At 42.3% G+C, this 15,651-nt stretch overlaps 1 protein-coding gene across 6 annotated transcripts in view; it reads left to right on the top strand.

The window, feature by feature from the left end:
• Positions 1-15,651, top strand: part of LOC105476767 (slingshot protein phosphatase 2) — a 306,278-nt gene that overhangs the window by 246,719 nt on the left and 43,908 nt on the right. For 5 of the 6 annotated variants that reach the window (XM_071082607.1, XM_071082604.1, XM_071082605.1 and 2 more), the window contains 4 exons: positions 2,708-2,776; positions 3,565-3,630; positions 9,011-9,205; positions 15,480-15,573. In XM_071082607.1, the coding sequence (XP_070938708.1) occupies positions 2,708-2,776; positions 3,565-3,630; positions 9,011-9,205; positions 15,480-15,573 (424 nt within the window). The other variant, XM_011732994.3, reaches the window with a different exon arrangement.

Here is a 15,651-nt window from a genome sequence, read left to right as displayed (position 1 = left end):
GTTCCAACTAGTCACATTTCAAGTATTCAGTAACCGTATGTGCTAGTGGCTATCATATTAGTACATGTATAGAACATTTTCCATTCTTGCAGAAAGTTCAGTTGGACAGCACTGTTCTAGCTAGTATTTCCTTTGTTCAGTTCTCCCTGACCCCCTCCCTTGAAAACCCTATAAAACAGGAACAGGAACCTCACAAAGCTTCAATTGAATCTTCCCCTAGAGACAGAAGACAATAACCGCAGATTCTCCTGACCCAGAATATCAGCAAGCACATGTCTAAATCTTAATCTCTTTCACTTTGTCCTAAACTTTACCAGAAAGAATGCATATTAATATAGGTACCCAGTAGTTTATACTCAGTGAATTACATCTATCTTTTGCCAATAGCCCTGTCTGATTCATATCTGACCAGTGTCACTAGCCAAAGGAAATTTTAGTTTATAGAAGACAAAATAAGACATGAAACACTAGAAACTAGTTTTCATTCTGTTTGCTAAACTTACTATTATGAAATTCCCATACATCCTCGCTTTAATGAGTTCCTTGGACTGTAAGAAGTCTCAGGTGCTCACGTAATCTAAAATCATTTCTGTCTCAGTTGTTGTTGAAGGAATTTGAATTTGTATCATTTCATATCTGAGAATGTAAAATGTTAATGCTTCAAAATAGTATTAAGCCTAAGTGGAACCCAGATAATGACAAGTACAAATAGTTCTTAATAATATGTCGCAGCCAATTCATTTAGCCCATTTACAAGTTCTTTGAGTATTATATTTAAATAAATTTTTTAGTATGCAGCATAATCTTGATTTCTAAAATGTAACATATATTTCAAGTTATAAAATAATAGATCTTCGTGGTTTGTTGTTGTGTTTTTTTTTTTCCATTTCTTTTTGTACTCCTGACACCTTGAAATGTCTGGTACATAGTAGGCACTAAATAAATCGTTATTGAATGAGTTGAATATTTACTAAAGTAAGTAGTTATACTTTAATGGAGAAAAATCTTGAGAGACTGAGGTAACCTGGATAAAAATACCAAGTGTGCCTTATTCAGGCCTTTCCTTCCTGTTGTGTGAAAAAGCTACTTCTTTTTTTTTTTTTTTTTTGAGACAGAGTCTCGCTCTGTGGCCAAGCTGGAGTGCAGTGGCACAATTTCGGCTCACTGCAACCTCCACCTCCCGGGTTCAAGCGATTCTCCTGCCTTAGCCTCCCGAGCAGCTGGGACTACAGGCACACACCACCATGCCCAGCTAATTTTTGTATTTTTAGTAGAGACGGGGTTTCACCATGTTGACCAGGATGGTCTCGATCTCTTGACCTTGTGATCCGCCCGCCTCTGCTTCCCAAAGTGCTGGGATTACAGACGTGAGCCACCACACCCAGCTAAAAAAGCTGCTGCTTAATGTAAAAAAGCATTCTGGCCTGAATACAAGCCAAAAATGTAATGTTGGTTCCTGTCTATCAATGTCACTTGTCCAAAGGTTAACCAAAATCTGGTCACAAGCTTATAGATCACACCCTTTTGCAGCGTCTATATCTTTTTATATAGTTAATTTCTGGATTTGTCACTGGGCTACCAACCCATCATATTTATACTCCAAATTATACTTGTTGCTAAGAACCTGGCTAAGCACTCACTAAATACAAAGCAAAAAGCTACCGTAAAACTATCCCGACTTCATCTTGTGAAGCCATTTTCAAAACAAATTTTTTGTGCGCTCATCTCATCTGCTCAACAAAACTTGTGGTAGAGCTGTCTTGCTCCTGGACTCTGGCATGGTAGCTGTGTTTCTGTTGTTCAGGTCCAGGTTGCAATGTGGATAAGCTCTTTCAGTCTTGATTTGAATCTCCTGAGCTCTGGAATCACTCTTTTTGAGACAGAGTCTTGCTCTGTCTCCAGAGCTGGAGTACAATGGTGCAGTCTCAGCTCACTGCAACTTCTGCCTCCCAGGTTCAAGTGATTCTCCTGCCTCAGCCTCCTGAGTAGCTGGGATAACAGGCGCTTGCCACTGCACCCAGCTAATTTTTGTATTTTTAGTGTAGAGACAGGGTTTCACCATGTTGGCCAGGCTGGTCTTGAACTCCTGACCTCAGGTGATCCGCCCACCTCGGCCTCCCAAAGTGCTGGGATTACAGCCTGGCCAACATGGTGAAACCCCATCTCTACTAAAAGTACAAAAAATTAGCCGGGTGTGGTGGCGCTCACCTGTAATCCCAGCTACTGGGGAGGCTGAGGTAGGGGAATTGCTTGAACCCGGGAGTCAGAGGTTTCAGTGAGCCGAGACTGCGCTACTGCACTGCAGCCTGGGCAACAAAGTAAGACTGCATCTCAAAAAAAAAAAAAAAAAAAAAATCACTGGAGTTCAGTTGGGCACTGTACCTTGTGCTAAGACCTGCCAAATGCAAGTCAGCAGCAATCATCTGCATTTTTTAGATAGTGGTCATTTGCAAGATGACAATGTAGGAAGCTGAGTCAGCAAGTTTTCTTCATTAAATATTTAAGGAACTGACTCACTATCTCTTTAAAACAGCTCCTGAGGACATACATAAGATTAATAGTGATATGATAGAAATTTCTTCACTGTAACACGTATGCCAGAATTTAGAATTTAAGGGTTTATCCTTGGTGTTGAAAGAGTTAGTAAACAAAAGACTGCTTCCCAGAGTAACAGGGAGTAACTTGTGGACTATTTCTTGTCTTGCAGTAGCACTTGTACCATGGGCTTAGTTTTGCCTCTCTGGAGTGACACGCTAATTCATTTGGATGGTGATGGGTAAGAGATTTCCTTTTTTATTCTGTTACAGAAAGCCAAGGGGTGGGGCTCCATCTTACTGCACATTCATTCAGCTAAAAGGGAGGCCCAGTGTGCCAACCGAACTTTCATGTCAGCAGCTCAATGAGTCCTTTTAAACTCCTGTTTTGTAAAGTGGAGTAAAAATACAACTTGCCAGGGTCTCTCACTTCTGTTCTTCTAGGCCGACTGTGGTAGGAATCAAGACAAAGAAGAACTAGTTTGTTGACTCTTTAATCTGAGCATGTGGGACTGTTGCAATGCTCTCCCAAAGGATGATATGTTCTGTTTCAAATAACCTCTTGCCGCCTCTGCCAGCTGTCAGCCTACAGTATAACCCCTTTGCTATGCCAGTTCCTTCCAGTGACCCCACCCCCACCCTACCTCCTAATGTTTTTAGAATGTGTCCCCAAGAGACCAAGATGTTTGCTTCAGTTTATAAAACCAGGGCCAGGTTTGCTAAGAACCCACAAGACCTCCAAATAGAAATATACAGAACATTTTGTCCATAGCTACAGCTGGGAAACTGTATTTAATTCCCTAACTCCAATATGGGAATCCATTCATTTTGCTTGGTAGATGAAGTCAAGACAATCTGTCAAAGCTTTTCTGTCAAGTCTTATTCTCTAGTTAAAATTTCTACATGAAATGCCTGATGATTCCCTCTACGGAGCCAGTTGTGGTTAGCCTGGGATACATCCGTGAAAACTCACAACTGAAATAACCTACCCTAATTTGTGGATTTTTGTCTTGTTCTCATTTGTCCTTAGTGGGTTCAGTGTATCGACGGATAACAGAGTTCACATATTCAAACCTGTATCTGTGCAGGCAATGTGGTAAGATGACTTTTACTATCTCTACAAAAGTGTTTTAATGTTATTGGAGCAATATTTTGTAAGAAATGTCTGAAATGGTACAATTTGCTTTGAAAATGCTAAATGATCTGTTTGTGTAACCATCGTAGTTAAAGATGACCTAGAAATGCAATATTCAAATTTTTAACAACTGGAAGGCCTTGAGTATTGGTGAACAAGTGAAATTCAGAGGAATTCAGAGGTGGTATTCTTAGGCTCTGGCAGAGACTTAACGGTTTAGATAAGCCAGTTGATACTGAGCTTTATTAGGGACACATTGACTAAGTTAATTACTTAGTGGACTAAGAGCCAAATCTAGAACATACAATGCTACGCATTAGCTATTTCTTTTTTTTTTCTTTTTTTTTTTTTTTTTTTGAGACGAAGCCTCACTCTGTTGCCCAGGCTGGAGTGCAGTGGCGCAATCTCGGCTCACTGCCACCTCTGCCTCCCAGGTTCAGGCGATTCTCCTGCCTCAGCCTCCCGAGTAGCTAGGACTACAGGCACGTGCCACTATGCCTGGCTAATTTTTTTGTATTTTTTAGTAGAGACAGGGTTTCACCATATTGGCCAGGCTGGTCTCAAACTCCTGACCTCATGATCTGCCCACCTCAGCCCCCCAAAGTGCTGGAATTACATGTGTGAGCCACTGTGCCTGGCCTGCATTAGCTATTTCTTAAGGTAACCAGGGATAGCATTCACAGAGTTACTTTATGGATAGATAAATTTCCATTTAAACTGCTGGTGGCTATTTGCATAATGCAAATAAAGCCTAGAGAAAACATTATACTTGCTAATAACCATCAGCTGGCATATGGACATTTCAGGGCTATTTACTACATGCCAGATGTTTTACATGGATTTTATTTAATCATCATACCAAGCCCCCAAAATAATATTATTAGCCCCTTACTATGGGTGAGAAAACATGCTTTGGAGGGGTTACATAACTGCCCTGAGAGTATTTCTTACATTTAGACAGGATAGGTATTTCTCTCTCTCTCTCTCTCTCTCTCTCTCTCTCTCTCTCTCTCTCTCTTAAAGAGACAAGGTCTCCCTCTGTTGCCCAGGCTAGAGCGCAGTGGTGCAATCATAGCTTATGGCAGCCTCCAACTCCTGGGCTCGAGTGTTCTTCCTACCTCAGCCTCCTAAGCAGCTATGACTACATGCATGTGCCACTACACCTGGCTAATTTTTAAAATTTTTTTGTGGAGACGGGGGTGTCTCTGTGTTGCCCAGGCTGGTCTTGAACTCCTGGCCTCAAGCAGTCCTCCTGCCTTGGCCTCCCAAAGTGCTGGGATTGCAGGTGTGAGCCACTTCACCTCGCCTCTTATTCTCTTATTTTAGATTATCTAGAAAATTATCTAATAGCTGGGCGCGGTGGTTCAAGCCTGTAATCCCAGCACTTTGGGAGGCCGAGACAGGCGGATCACAGTCAGGAGATCGAGACCATCCTGGCTAACACAGTGAAACCCCGTCTCTACTAAAAAATAAAAAAACTAGCCAGGCGAGGTGGCGGGCGCCTGTAGTCCCAGCTACTCGGGAGGCTGAGGCAGGAGGATGGCGTAAACCCAGGAGGCGGAGCTTGCAGTGAGCTGAGATCGGGCCACTGCACTCCAGCCTGGGTGACAGAGCAAGACTCCGTCTCAAAAAAAAAGAAAAAGAAAATTATCTAATATAGCCAGAGAATGATGTGACTAAGATTCAGAATTCATTCCCCAGTCAGGGATTTGAATTTCGATTTCTTATTCAGCTGCCTGTTAGGTAGTAGAAGTCCCTGTGAGGAGTGGAATGGACAGAATGCAAGCAAAACAAGAAATAAAAGAGCCTGAAAAAGACCCCGGGGAGATAATCTACCCCTGAAAACAGAATTGATAGGATGGAAGTGGGTGGAGTCCAAAGCGTCACTGAACAATTAAGTCTTATCATTACCTGCAGTGATTGAGATAGGACAGAGTTTCAGGTCATGTGTTTAGACCAGATTTTTAGAGTTAGGACATATTTTGCAGGTAAGTTTCTCATGGAAAACTTAGGAAATTTATGACCTCCTTTGACTAAGGTTCAGTTAAAGACAATTGACTTATCTGTTCTTTTTTTTTTTTTTTTTTTTTTTTTTTGAGACGGAGTCTCGCTCTGTCGTCCGGGCTGGAGTGCAGTGGCCGGATCTCAGCTCACTGCAAGCTCCGCCTCCCGGGTTCACGCCATTCTCCTGCCTCAGCCTCCCGAGTAGCTGGGACTACAGGCGCCCGCCACCTCGCCCGGCTAGTTTTTTGTAGTTTTTAGTAGAGACGGGGTTTCACCGTGTTAGCCAGGATGGTCTGGATCTCCTGACCTCGTGATCCGCCCGTCTCGGCCTCCCAAAGTGCTGGGATTACAGGCTTGAGCCACCGTGCCCGGCCTGACTTATCTGTTCTTAAGTAACAAGTAAATCCAAACAGCAGTAACAACCATAAATGACAGCATTTTCAGGTATATTTTGGGGAAGAGTACAGAGCAGTCTTAATTCAAGTAATAACCTTAAATCAAGCTTTGATGTTCTAAAGCAAGCTTGTCCAACCTATGGCCCATAGGCCACATGCATCTCAGAACGGCTTTGCATGCGGCCCAACACAAATTCATAAAACTTTCCTAAAATTCTAATCCAAATTCATAAAACTTTGCTAAAATACGAGATTTTTTTTGCAATTTTTTTTTTTTTTTTTTTTTTTTTTTTTTTTTTTTTAGCTCATTAGCTATCATTAGTGTATTCTGTGTGTGGCCCAAGACAGTTCTTCCAATGTGGCCCAGGGAAGCCAAAAAATTGGACATCCCTGTAAAAGTAAACTGATCCTAGCTCTTATTGCAGAATAAACTTTTCTTGATGTACCTTATGGGGAGTAGTGAGTTGAAGTCACAGGAGAAAAAAAATAGATGATGTGTGGATCAAAGCAACGTTTAGACCAGGTGTTTCCTTCACAGGAAGATAGTTACTGCAGCCTCCCACTCCGATGCAGCTGGAGTATCTGAGGTGCCTAGGCCTTGAGTATATTTTAGGACAGTTGCACCAGACTCTGTGGCATATGCTTTTGGAGCATGTGTTTCCTAGATGAAGAAACATGCATTAGGCATTCTGTAAGTTACACTAAGCTGGCTCTTACCTTTGAATCTGTGTAATGAAACTGAAATTCTCAGATTATTCTCTTGAGACTTTGGCTTACTTTGAATAATAGAAAGCATTTTTAAAAGACTCTGCAACTTTTTTTTAAGGAAAACATTTGTGTTTTCCTAATAAAAATGGACCAACACATTTCCCCTTATTAAATTGGTTTAAATTTGTTTTCTTAATTTACATTGTATAGGGTGGACAGGGATTCAAGGAACAAACACTGTGATGTACTATTGGTGGAAGAATGAACTGGAGCAGCCTTTCTGGAGAGTGATTTGCCAATATGCCTTATCATTTTGCATGGTCTTTGTCCTAGTAACTCTACTTCTATGAGTTTACTCCATGTTTGTAAACATGGATGTGTGCAAAGATTTTAGCTATAAGAATGTTTGTCAGTGTTCTAATAATAGCAAAAAATGAAAAACAATTTAAATGATTGAAAAATAGGAATTAGTAAATTATGGTACATCTATATCATTAAATATTATGCAACCATTAAAAATGATCCAGTTGAAAAATATTTGACATGGAAAGATGTTGATGATAGGCTGTAAAACAAAAGAGCAAGTTATAGATGGTATGGAGAATATGGTCATATCTTTGTTTATTATACATCTATGCATAGCCAAAAAGACTGGAAAAATCTACACTAAAACCTTAACAGCGGTTATTTCAGGGTGGTAGGATTACAGGATATTTCTGCCTTTTCTCTGAGGTCCCTAATTTTCTAAAGTAGACATGCATCATTTTTGTTACGAGGGAAACAAAAATATATATATATATTTTTGAGACAGAGTCTTGCTCTGTCACCCAGGCTGGAGTGCAGTGGCACCATCTCAGCTCACTGCAGCCTCCGTCTCCCAGGTTCAAGCGATTCTCCCACCTCAGCCTCCCGAGTACCTGGGACTACAGGCATGTGCCACTGCTCACTGGCTAATTCTTGTATTTTTAGTAGAGATGGGGTTTCACCATGTTGGTTAGGCTGATCTTGATCTCCTGACCTCAAGTGATCCACCCACCTTGGCCTCCCAAAGTGCTAGGATTACAGGCATGAGCCACCATGCCTGGCCATAATGTCTTTTTTCTTAGAGAGACATTAGTTTATAGCTAATGACATTTCACTCAACAAATACTAATTGAGCTCCACCTATGAACTAGGTATTCTTTTACTCACTTGGGTAAACAAAGTGTAGAAAGGTTCTTGCTCTTGTATAAGTTACTTCGTTGTATTTCTAGCTTAAGCTTTTCCCACATATATAATGAAAAATGTACTTTTCAATTTGTTTACTCTTCTTGGGTTCCTGAGTTCAGAGAGAGCCAGAAGGTTTAATTAGTCTCAGAATTACCAGAGTTAGGCCAGGCACAGTGGCTCACACCTGTAATCCCAGCATTTTTGGAGGCCAAGACGGACGGATGTCTTGAGTCCAGGAGTTCCAGACCTGCCTGACCAACATAGCAAAAACCTGTTCAACTAAAAATACAAAAATTAACCTAGTGTAGTGGCATGCACCTGTAATCCCAGCTACTACTCGGGAGGCTGAGGCATGAGAATCACTTGAACCCAGGAGGTAGAGGTTGCAGTAAGCAGAGATCACACCACTGCACTCCAGCCTCGGCGACAGAGTGAGTCGCTGTCTCAACAAAAAAGAATAACCAGATCTGTTCTTAGAAAGTAGCTCATGGATTTAAAGAGACTAGGAGACTAAGGCAGCAGGAATAATAAATATCATTAGATCAATACTTCCTGAACATTAAAGGACATGTCCTCAAGGCTTAGGGATATCCATCTATGTGATCTTTGTGAAGCCTCTTAAGAATTACAGAAAATGTATGCTGTAACATCCTGTGCTGAGGGAAACAAATCCTTATATGGCAAATTAGTCAGATCTTTAGTTTTCTAATGATACAGCAGTCACTGCATGGATCATGTGCTCCGTAGGTACCTGGACCTATTTTTCACTGGTGAGTTATCAGCTCTCCTTCCCCATCTTCTCCCTACCTTAATGATGCATCATATCTTTCAGCAAATGTCTTGTCCCTTGCTGTGGGTAGATAATATGGTATAATCAGAATTGGAGAATCTTGAATTTCAAGGAGTAGATTCTCCAGAGGACAAATTCTATAGAATTTAAAAATTAGAAGAGTTTGAGGTACACAGGTTATTGGCCTTTGGCACCCCACAGTTCTATGGTGCTCATTTCCCAGCATATCTTTCAGGTCTGCACTACAGAGCTTACACAAGGCTTGTGAAGTCGCCAGAGCGCATAACTACTACCCAGGCAGCCTATTTCTCACCTGGGTGAGTTATTATGAGAGCCATATCAACTCAGATCAATCCTCAGTCAATGAATGGAATGCTATGCAAGATGTCCAGTCCCACCGGCCCGACTCTCCAGCTCTCTTCACCGACATGTAAGTCAGTTTGCTAAGGATTATGGAAGTTCTCTACATTACGTCCTGAGGAGTCATAAGAAGCATGTTCCTCCCTAATCTTTTCTCTTGGGGAATTAATCTTACCTAGGAATATTAGTCACTGTCAGTACCACATATCTGCCACATATGAAGAATCCTATTCTTGCTGTTGCCTGCAAAGGCCTGAGAAGCTTCACCCCAAGGCACAGTGGAGTCTCCATAGTCAAAAACTGCAATACCATAAAATTTCATTATTCAGATTCCACTAATTTGAAAATTGAGTTTAAAGGAGTTGCGCTGAAGTTTGAGTTTGCATTATCTGAAAGAATCAGATTAGTAAGCATTACTGGTGATATAAAGAAGCTTTCAAAGTCATGTTTGTAATACTTAAGAAAACAAGATGTTTCCAGTCAACTTAATGCCTAACTTGTTAAGCTAATTTTTTTTTTAAAAGACAGGATCTCACTTTGTCACCCAGGCTGGAGTACAGTGGCACAATCATAGCTCGCTGCAGCCTCAAACTTCTGGGCTTAAGTGATCCTCTCACTTCAGCCTGCAAAGTACCTAGGACTACAGGCATGTGCCACCACACCTGGCTAATTTTTAAATTTTTATTTTTTTAGAGATGGGGTCTCACTATGTTGCTCAGGCTGGTCTTAAACTCCTGGCCTCAGTCCTCCTGCCTCAGCCTACCAAAATCCTGGGATTACAGGTGTGAGCCACTACACCCAGCCTGTTAATTTTTAACTTAAAAAATTTTTTTAAATATTTTATCATTCAAATGTCTTATTCTGCTCTACCTTTCCGTTGATAAGTCCTTGTCAGTACAATTTAATTAAATCTCCCTAGTGTACTGTGAGTTAGATAACAGCCTAAGGTAAAGCTGATGTTTATTTCCTTTTTAGGTCTATGTGTTGAAACTTCTGTGGCTATTTTGGAAATTTTTTTACACTTAGTGCCTGCTTTGTAAATTCGTCATGATGTTTCTTTTGCTCTAAATTGATCTTTCTGCACTTCCAAGGTATTCTACAGCAGGGAAAGAAGAGTAGCTAGTTACTGTCTGACCTTACAAACAGGATTCTCCTTTAGATTCCTAAAGTCATGCCAAAACAGTTCCTGGTTTTTTTTTTTGGGGGCGGGGGGAGGGGTTTTTTTTTTTTTTTTCTTTTTTAAAGACAGAGTCTTGCTCTGTCGCCAGGCTGGAGTGCAGTGGCATGATCTCTGCTCACAGCAACCTCTGCCTCCTGAGTTCAAGCAATTCTCCTGCCTTAGCCTCCTGAGTAGCTGGGATTACAGGTGTCCACCACCACACCCAGCTAATTTTTTGTATTTTTAGTAGAGACAAGGTTTTGCTATGTTGCCCAGGCTGGTTTCAAACTCCCGAGCTCAGGCAATCCACCTGCCTCGGCCTCCCAAAGTGGTGGGATTACAGGCTGAGCCACCGTGCGCCTGGCTGGAATGCAGTGGCATGATCTTGGCTTACTACAATCTCTGCCTCCCGGGTTCAAGCAATTCTCCTGCCTCAGCCTACCAAGTAGCTGGGATTACAGGCGTGTGCCACCACGGTCAGCTAATTTATGTATTTTTAGTAGTGACGGGGTTTCTCCATGTTGGCCAGGCTGGTCTCCACCTGCCTCAGCCTCCCAAAGTGCTGGGATTACAGGCGTGGCCACTGCACCTGGCCTAAAAAATGCTCTTTACTAGAAAAGGTGAACTTTCCAGAAATTATATGAAAGGAACAGTCAAAAAAGCAGTGGAATCTTTTTTTGCACAGGGTGTTATTGCTACTAGGACCTTCTTTTCAGTAGCCTTGGTCTTTTCAGAATCTCACAGTAATTGAAAAGATAAAAATTCATGGGAAATGTTACTGGTGATTTCATGCTTTACAGCTAGGTGATGAGTTTCAGAGAAATGGATGTCTCATCTAGCTCAAAAAAGCACATTCTAAACCAGACTTACATGAGAGAGAGATAACTTTTCTTCCCATTTTTTCCAGATTTTATTAGAGACAAGTTGGGCACAGTGGCTCACACCTGTAATCTCAGCACTTTGGGAGGCCAACACAGGTGGATCACCTGAGGTCAGGAGTTCGAGACCATCCTGGCCAACATGATGAAACCCCCGTCTCTACTGAAAATACAAAAATTAGCCAGGCATGGTGGCAGGTGCCTATAATCCCAGCTACTCAGGAGGCTGAGGCAGGAGAATCATTTGAATCTGAGAGGCGGAGGTTGCACTGACCCGAGAAAATCGCACAGATCGTGCCACTGCACTCCAGCCTGGGCAACAGAGCGAGACTCTTGTCTCAAAAAAAAAAAAAAAAAAAAAAAAAAGATTTTATTAGCGAAGATTTTGACACTACACAAAAAACAAGAAGAAGAAGAAAATTACTCTTACTCTGTTTACATCCCTAAGCAAAAAACATAAAGGCAGTCCCTGGCAAATTTTAAGATATATTTTAAGAATTTCTGTCTGTTTACAGAAAAAGAATACACGAAAGCTGTAGGCCAGAGTGTTGTTAATAATTATCTCTAGGTAGAGGGATTTTCAGTGGTTTTTATTTACTTTATATTTTTACATATTTTCCAAATTTTTCTCCAATGAAATTGAGGAGGAAAAAGCAGATTTGTGTGTTATAATGCTTTTTCCATTCCTCCTCCTCCCTAAGTTGACTAGAAAAGCCTATAAAACGATGCTGAGAATACAGGGAGAATGTGTGCCAAAATGGACTTAAATACTCTACTGTGAATTTATATTTTGAAATCCAGGGAAAGGAGGAAGAAGGGAATATACATATATGGGATATACATCTGGTGTTATGCCAGCACTTCATACATGTTCTCATAAGACTATCATGAGACAGGTATTATTGCTCTACTCTTTTTTTTTTTTTTTTTTTTTTTTTTTAAGATGGAGTCTCACTGTTTTCAGCCTGGGCTGGAGTGCAATGGCACTATCTCAGCTCACTGCAACCTCCGCCTCCGGGGTTCCAGCAATTCTCCTGCCTCAGCCTCCCAAGTAGCTAAGATTACAGGTGCCCGCCACCATGCCCGGCCAATTTTTGTATTTTTAGTAGAGACAGGGTTTCACCCTGCTGGCTAGGCTGGTCTCGAACTCCTGACCTCAGGTGATCCACCTGCCTTAGCCTCCCAAAGTACTGAGATTACAGGTGTGAGCCACCACACCCAGTCTGCTCTACTCATTTTATAGAAAAGGAAACAGAGGTGCAGGGAAGAGAAGGAATTTGTTAGAAGTCACACCACCAATAGCAGGGCTGGGATTAAAACCTAGGTCTTTCTACTCCCCAACCACTCTGCCTCAAACACCTGTGAAGGATTAAAGGAAAAATTGCTTAGGAACTAGGGAATCTGACCCATGAACACAGGTACTAAAATTTGCTTTTACCTTTTTGTTTTTCCTCAAGACAGAGTCTTGCTCTGTTACCCAGGCTGGAGTGCAGTGGTGCAATCAGAGCTCACTGCAGCCTCCACCTCTGGGGCTCAAGCAGTCCTCCCACCTCAGCCTCCCAAGTAGCTGTGGAACTACAGCTGTGTGTCACTATGCCTGGCTAATTTTTTATTTTTATTTTTTGTAGATATGGGGTTTCGCCAATTGCCTGGGCTAGTCTCGAACTCTTAAGCTCAAGCAATTCACCCCCCTCGGCCTCCCAAAGTGCTGGGATTACATGCATTAACCACTGCACCTGGCCCAATATTTATTTTTAATGGAAGACTGAAATTATACATTTATTTTCTACATTAGCTATGTCTAGGATAAATAAAGCATGGATAAGAATTTTAATCCTAGTTAAGACAGGAATACCTTGGCTGATTGAAGAGAAACACCTCAGGTATTAGCTGTATTCTGTAGGGTTCGTGAGAAATTAAGAGCACAAGTGGTGGGAAGCCCCAAGGTTGTGGGGTTAGAGCATCCATCTCTGGAGATTACCAAAGCTATTTTTGCAACCAGCGATAAGGCTGTAGGCAGCAAGGGCAGGCAGGATGCCTGAAGGCTTAGTCCATTTTCATCTCCAAATAAGGAGGTGCAGAGCCAGATACCTTTCTTGAGTAGGTGGTGGGAGTTGGGGAGGAGATGAAACAAAGTACTCCCTGTCAACCTCATTCAAATTCTGCATAATCTGAAATAATGCTTTAGAGGAGAAGTATCTAGTTACATTGAACCACTACTTTTCTAATAATTGGAGAGGCAGCTACCTAGTTTGATTTCATATTAAAGTTCTAAGGGTGATTTTATTTTTAAGAGAGTCAGAAGACTAAAGGAAGTGACAATCCTTCAGGTAGAGCATTAGGCTAGGCTGAGTGTTCTAACTGTCCTGCGCCAGCGTGGTTATCAGCATGTCATTTAACTTTTCAGTTGTTTGTTTCCTCTATCTGTAAAACAAGGATAACTGTTTCACAGAGATATTGTGAGAACTGTCATTAAAAGGAAAGCATTCTGGATGGAAGGGCTCTTAAGTCAGCAGTCCCCAGCCTTTTTGGCACCAGGGACCGGTTTACTACAGACAGGGAGCAGTGGGGCGGGGATGGTTTCATGATGAAACTGTTTCACCTCAGATCATTAGGCATTAGTTAGCTTCTCATAAGGAGCATGCAACCTTGATCCCTCACATGTGCAGTTCACAATAGGGTTTGCGCTCCTATGAGAATCTAATGCCGCTGATCTGACAGGAGGTGGAGTTCAGGCAGTAATGCTTGCCCGCCGCTCACCTCCTGCTCTGCTGCCCGCTTCTAACAGGCCACTGACCAGTACCCATTGGGTACCCCTGCTCTAAGTAGTTGATCTCTACAACCGATTTTGGGAGAGGATTTGCCTTATTGAAGAAGGAAGGATCATTCTTCTTTCTTTCTTTTTTTTTTTTTTTTTTTTTTATTTGAGACGGAGTCTCGCTCTGTCGCCCAGGCTGGGGTGCAGTGGCCGGATCTCAGCTCACTGCAAGCTCCGCCTCCCGGGTTTACGCCATTCTCCTGCCTCAGCCTCCCAAGTAGCTGGGACTACAGGCGCCCGCCACCTCACCCGGCTAGTTTTTTGTATTTTTTAATAGAGACGGGGTTTCACCATGTTAGCCAGGATGGTCTCGATCTCCTGACCTTGTGATCCGCCCGTCTCGGCCTCCCAAAGTGCTGGGATTACAGGCTTGAGCCACCGCGCCCAGCCTGATCATTCTTCTTTCTTTCCCATTTTCTAGAACCACAACATTGACTTATCAGCATAAGGTGGCATTTTAAACCACAGGAGACTTAGTTCCATGGGAGGTCATAGTACTGGTCTACTGAGCTGGGTATTCTAGCTCAGTAAGTAATACCCAGAATACAGAAACAAGTATGGGTGTCGTCCTCCATTAAAGTATTACAATCTACCAGGCACGGTGGTTCACGCCTGTAATCCCAGCACTTTGGGAGGCCAAGATGGGCAGATCACGAGGTCAGGAGATCGAGACCATCCTGGCTAACACGGTGAAACCCCGTCTCTACTAAAAATACAAAAAATTAGCCGGGTGTGGTGGCAGTTGCCTGTAGTCAAGCAACTCAGGAAGCTGAGGCAGAATGGCATGAACCCAGGAAGCGGAGCTTGCAGTGAACGAAGATTGCGCCACTGCACTCCAGCCTGGGCAACAGAGCGAGACTCCATCTCAAAAAAATATATATATTACAATCAGTACACCCAAATTATCTTTGCTCCCTCATGATCTAAATACATGAATGTATTTAAGGGCTTTAGACACATATAACCTCTTCAAAGTAATAATTTCTAACATGTTTAAATTCTGTACATTCTGAAAATTAATAAGCTTTTTTTTTTTTTTTTTTTGAGACGGAGTCTTGCTCTGTTGCCCAGGCTGGACTGCAGTGGCCGGGTCTCAGCTCACTGCAAGCTCCGCCTCCCGGGTTTACGCCATTCTCCTGCCTCAGCCTCCCGAGCAGCTGGGACTACAGGCACCCGCCACCTCGCCCGGCTAGATTTTTGTATTTTTTAGTAGAGACGGGGTTTCACCGTGTTAGCCAGGATGGTCTCGATCTCCTGACCTCGTGATCCGCCCGTCTCGGCCTCCCAAAGTGCTGGGATTACAGGCTTGAGCCACCGCGCCCGGCCTAATAAGCTTTTTAAAATATGATTTTATTTTGCCATGCTTCCACAATATGAATTTGAGGGTAACAAAGGCAAGGTTTGCTGAATTGGAAGCCTAATCAAATGGTACATTCATTAACTTAGTCAAATTCCTGCTTAAGAATAATCGTTATTTCTCTCTTTTCAGACCTACTGAACGTGAACGAACAGAAAGGCTAATTAAAACCAAATTAAGGGAGATCATGATGCAGAAGGATTTGGAGAATATTACATCCAAAGAGGTAAGAGACCTTGAGTCCTTGTTTGTTCCAAGGCTAGCAGTGGTATAACAGTAGGTGTGGGGCTGGAAATAGTGCATG

The sequence above is a fragment of the Macaca nemestrina genome, chromosome 17 (genome assembly GCF_043159975.1).
Source record: "Macaca nemestrina isolate mMacNem1 chromosome 17, mMacNem.hap1, whole genome shotgun sequence".
Taxonomy (NCBI): Eukaryota; Metazoa; Chordata; class Mammalia; order Primates; family Cercopithecidae; genus Macaca; species Macaca nemestrina.
This window is presented reverse-complemented; position numbering and strand designations above follow the sequence as displayed.